This window comes from Nicotiana tomentosiformis, chromosome 11 (genome assembly GCF_000390325.3).
Source record: "Nicotiana tomentosiformis chromosome 11, ASM39032v3, whole genome shotgun sequence".
In the NCBI taxonomy this organism is placed as follows: domain Eukaryota; kingdom Viridiplantae; phylum Streptophyta; class Magnoliopsida; order Solanales; family Solanaceae; genus Nicotiana; species Nicotiana tomentosiformis.
The window spans coordinates 31659665-31664524 of record NC_090822.1 but is presented as its reverse complement, the minus strand read 5'-3'; the positions used below and the strand labels follow the sequence as shown (position 1 = coordinate 31664524).

At 34.9% G+C, this 4860-nt stretch overlaps 1 protein-coding gene across 1 annotated transcript; it reads left to right on the top strand.

Annotated features, from left to right (window-relative positions):
* Window positions 1-294: 294 nt before the first annotated feature.
* Window positions 295-4527, top strand: LOC104113102 (uncharacterized). The gene is made up of 3 exons (XM_009623198.4): window positions 295-699; window positions 2764-3049; window positions 3800-4527. The coding sequence occupies exons 1-3, from the start codon at window positions 592-594 to the stop codon at window positions 3949-3951; spliced, it is 546 nt and encodes a 181-aa protein (XP_009621493.1). The 5' UTR covers window positions 295-591; the 3' UTR covers window positions 3952-4527.
* The last annotated feature ends 333 nt before the right edge of the window (window positions 4528-4860 follow it).

Below are 4860 nucleotides of genomic sequence, written 5' to 3'. Positions count from 1 at the left end.
TTCATATATTTTTATTTCTGCTATGGTTATAGGCTAGATTTTATAATCTAAGGATTAATGAACCTAATTGTAAATTAATTAACACAAATATTCTTGTATTGAGCATAAGGTTAATATTCAAGTGACTCGTATCGATTGCAAACACTTTAGTTCGTCCCTTATGCATATATTAGAAAATAAAAAATATTTATAAAAAAAATTTGTGTCATATAAAATGGACAAGTTTGATATGAGTGATGGAAGAAGCAATGACAAACATCTGATAGTTGATATCTTGGCACATTCTAGCAAACCTAGCAAGATTCCCTATGGGTCCACTCCCAACTTCCGGAGAAATCTAGACAGAGAGAGAGAGAGAGCTGAAAGTTTCTGAAAAGAAAAAAAGAAAAAAATGAAAGCTCAAAGCTACAAGCTTCCATTACTCTCCCTATAACTAACGCCTCCTAATCTTCTAACCTTTTCCACTTTCACCCACCAAAAATCCAAATATTATCCTGTTTTTGCAATTTTTTCATTATCAGTAGGGAAAATCTCAAATTTAGTGTTTATCTTTCAGAAATTTGATTCTTCTTTTGAAAATTGAAAGAAAACATGGACAATTACTATACATTGAAGATGAAAAGGAAGGATTTTGAGTATGTTTATGATGATTTCAACGATTTCTCCCTTTCCTCTCCCGCCACAAAAATCCGTCGCCTGGTAAAGTTTCATCCTATTTTTTCTTCATTTATTTGATTTTTCTCGCCAATTAGTTTCTTTTTCCTTGAAATTGGTAATATGTTGAATTAATGATTTGTTCAACTCAAAATTAATTAATCCCTGTCCTGCTGGTTTTAGGATATCAGAAGTAGTGTAGTTAGTCTTTTCGTTTCTATTTACTTCTGTTGAAATGATGATAGGTTCTCTTTCTCTTATTATGTAATAGTATCTAGGATTTATAAAGAAGAAGCTTAAGTATGTTCTAAGATATATCTATTCTGTTGCAAGCATTCAAAATTGGTGATGTAGTAGCTGTAAGTATCTCCATTCGTTCAATTTAGTTTGATTTGGCACGGTATTTAAGAAAAAGATTCAAACTTATGATCCTAAAAGCTTAAATGATAAAAGCTTTGTGGGCTATAATATTTGGTCATAATAGCCTCTGCGCCACCTAAACTTGGATCAGATTTTAAAGCCGATATAAAAACTCTCAGTTTTCCATTTTGGCACCTCAACTCGATAACAATACTTAATAAACTCCTTCCTCAGAGTGTGTATCTTAATTGCCCGACATGAATACCACGTCAGATTCTCAGATTATTTATTATTTGACATTTGTAATTTGTGGGTCCCATTTTTTTCAAAACCAATTTATTAATTTCTACTTTTTCTTCTCTTTCCCTTTTCTTCTTCACCATAGCTTTGCTAGAAGAACTTCCCCCGCCCAACCACCATTTTCAATGGTGAAAGACTTCCCAATGTCGAAAAAATCAGAATCGAAAAACATCAAGGAAAGAAAAAATAATCAGAGTCCAATTCTGAAACCCAATGTCAAAATAAAAGAAAAATCACTACAACTTCAAGAAAAAATACTCTTCTCCTCTTCAAAGCATTTGTTAGCCTTTTGTAAAATCAGAAACAATGGGTATGATTGGACCCATGAATGCAATGAAACCCGCTATCCCTTTTGCTTTTTTGTTTAGTTTTGCTGGCGAAAGTTACGCCCAAATTCACATTTGGATGTGATATATTTTGAGCTTGATTGTTGATAATTTTATTCTCTCTGTTGAAATTTGAAGGAGCATACACAAGAAAAAAATGGTGAAGAAAAAGAAAATGCTTGACTTCATTAGTGGACTAGAACTGAGGGGGGAGGGCAAGGGGGAAAGGAACAGTAAGATGGGAATAGACTAATTAGGAGGAAGAACTAAAGAAAAAATTTGATGGACGAGAATAATGGAAAAAGAAAGGGGGGAAGGGGAAGGGGAATGGGAGAATGGGAAGAAAAGTCTTTTTAATGAAAATTAATAGATTTACGAACCATATGAATGTGACTTGCACGCACTTTGTCCACGTAAGATAAGCTACCGCCACATAAGCATAGTCAATGGTCAAAAGTGTTAATTACTAGTTATTCTGTCAAGTATAAGTGTTCAAATGGAAAAATGGAGAGTTCATATATCGGGTTTAAAATTGGGTACAAGTTTAAGGGGCTCGGAGGCCATTTGGTTAAGGGTAAATGGGTAAAATAAAAAGTTTAAAGTTAAATTGTTTTCAAATATAGAAATGTATCATACGTTTTGGAACGGATTAATAAGGAAAGTGGATCACATAAATTGAAATGGGTAAAATAAAAAGTTTACAATTAAATTATTTTCAAATATAGAAATGTATTATTCGTTTTGGAACGGACTAATAAGGAAAGTGGATCACATAAATTGAAATGGAGGAAGTTCTTTTCTTTAAAGCTTAGTGAAAAATTGAAATGGAGGAAGTTCTTTTCTTTAAAGCTTAGTGAAATTCATGATTGATACCACTTAATTTGTACTGCATCACCACTTCTTTTGGGCGTAAAATATGCTGCTTCGAGTAGCTATATGCAGTAGTGGAGCGAGGATGTCAAAATTTAAAGAAGTTAAGTCAAGGGTATTCAATACATAGTATATATAAGAAAAAATAACTTTTACCTATCTAAACGGAGTACTTTTCAGGCGAAGGGGGTGCCCCCTTGGAGCCATGTGGCTCTGCCACTAGCTATATGGTTGATTGTTGTGTTTGTAACAGTGTAAAAGATTTTATTTATATTTTGCTTCGGATGCGGAGTTGCAACGGATAGTTGAAGAGGCTGAAGAAGAGCCAGCGCCTATAGCTTTTGAGCAAGCAGCTACTGATCAAAGCTTTGGAATCAATGGTAGGAATCTAGGGAGAAATGGTCCAGTGATTACCCCTAGTGTGCCTGAGAATGAAGAGAGGGCTATTGTGCACTTCAAACCCATGAACACACCCTTTGCGCAATCTCCTTTGAATTTTTCTATTATAGTGAATCCTCAGTTCACCAATGGGCTCAAAAGTAAGTGTCAGATCTCTGTTCTCTGCGCTTTGGATCTAGTTTATTGTTTGGTGACATAGTTTTCTATTTAGTTCTCTTTGGATTTTTTGACATTGTGTGATACAAAATATCAATTAGAGGTGCATTTATCGTATGTAAGCAAAGAACCACTAGAAACGCAAATCAAGCTTATTCTTAGCTTTTCTACTCTTCCTTCATAGAGTTTTTGATGTTTTTAGCATGAAATGGTAGTTTCATTAACTTGAGCTGAGAGAGTTAAGAAGCTTTTGTGAGTAAAAGTTTATTGCATGAACTATTTGGGCAATGGATGAAAATGAGTAATTTCTTGCTTCTACTTCATATTTGGGGAGACAAATGTGGTGATATTAACAATAAAAAATTGCTACAGAATAAGGGATATTGTTTTTTGGCTTTTGTTATTGTAGTACTGGTTTTTTCCTTTAGTTACATGAAGAATGTGAACTCCTTTATTCTTAAACCAGCAATTTAAAGGATAGTTCTTTAAGTAAAGTCGGAAGAGGCAGAGGACTAGCTTGTCTAATCCTTAGTCTTAGTAGGTCGTATTTATGGTGTTTGTGATATTGGTCTGTGCGCGGAAAAAGGAAGTATGTTGCACATATAAGTTAACTTCACATCATTACTTTGCAGTAGCTAACATCTTTTTGGTTTACTAAGTTGTTCCTTTCATTGTTAATTTGGTTTGGCATTAGATGTTTCAAAACCAGTAACCAGCTTGTGTGTGCTATACAGAACCAGTCTTACGGGGAAGCCAATCTTGTATTTTGAGACGTGCCGGTGATGAAAATGCAGATGAGAACTCATCTGGTTCTTCTAAAGGGTGTCTAGCAGTTGTTCCCTGGGTTCCATCTCAGCTTTCTTCATCACAAGGAGACAGGTTCTAGGCCAAGCTGATGTGTTGGATATGATGGAAGCTGAAGATATGGAGGGGGTGACAATGGATGTCGGAGACAACAGTGTCAGTGCTGGACAAAGGACTGCTATCGATACTGGTTTAGTTGGCGTGAACGAAAGGCTGCATCAGTGGCAACAACAACACTGCATGATTCCACCGTCACCCCACAACACATCTACTCCTATTGTTTGGTATCGATGATGGTATCATTATGGGCTGCTTTTTTTGTAACAATTAGATATTGTCAAGCTCTTCTTAGATCCCTCGTCTAAATTAAATGGGTTTGCTAGGTGTAGATGCAGAAGTAAATATATAGTAGATCAATAGTTTCTGTTGATATGATACTTGGAAGTTGTGTTGGAGGAGGGTGGGCCAATTTCTCGTTCCTGCTCAGTCTGCCTCTTTTTTCGAGTGTCTCGGTTCGCTGGGTTTTTCTGGTAGTACTACTGTCGAACAGTAAGCCACCAAAGTGGTTTTGATATTTGCCTTGGAGTAGGGATCAATTGTGATACAGGGTTGGCACTTTTTGGGATGTCAATAACTGTGATTCTTTATTGCAGGGTTATTTGCTCGTCTTTCACTTTTAACTCCTCAAACAAGGGGGGAAAAACACATTGTTTGGTATATTAGAGCAATACGTCGAACGTGCAAAATATAAATCTTCTTTTCGCTAAAGCTAATAAGTGAAGACATATATTATGCTAAAAGAGGCCATTATTTAATCTCATAATTATATATATATATATATATAATAACAGAGTTTTACACGGATAATCTTTTATTTAATAATATTTTTATTAATAACATTACTTTTTGTTTATTCCATAAATAGCCTTTTTTCACAAGTATAACATGTTTCAAATTTTATGCGTAGATTAAGCAATAAACGGACTCTCAA

Bases quoted from the DNA above. Each gene is read 5' to 3' on its own strand.
- LOC104113102 (XM_009623198.4), top strand. From the start codon at position 592: ATGGACAATTACTATACATTGAAGATGAAAAGGAAGGATTTTGAGTAT. The intron at 700-2,763 runs GTAAAGTTTCAT...TGTTTGTAACAG, and splicing joins CCACAAAAATCCGTCGCCTG to TGTAAAAGATTTTATTTATA. The intron at 3,050-3,799 runs GTAAGTGTCAGA...TGTGCTATACAG, and splicing joins GTTCACCAATGGGCTCAAAA to AACCAGTCTTACGGGGAAGC.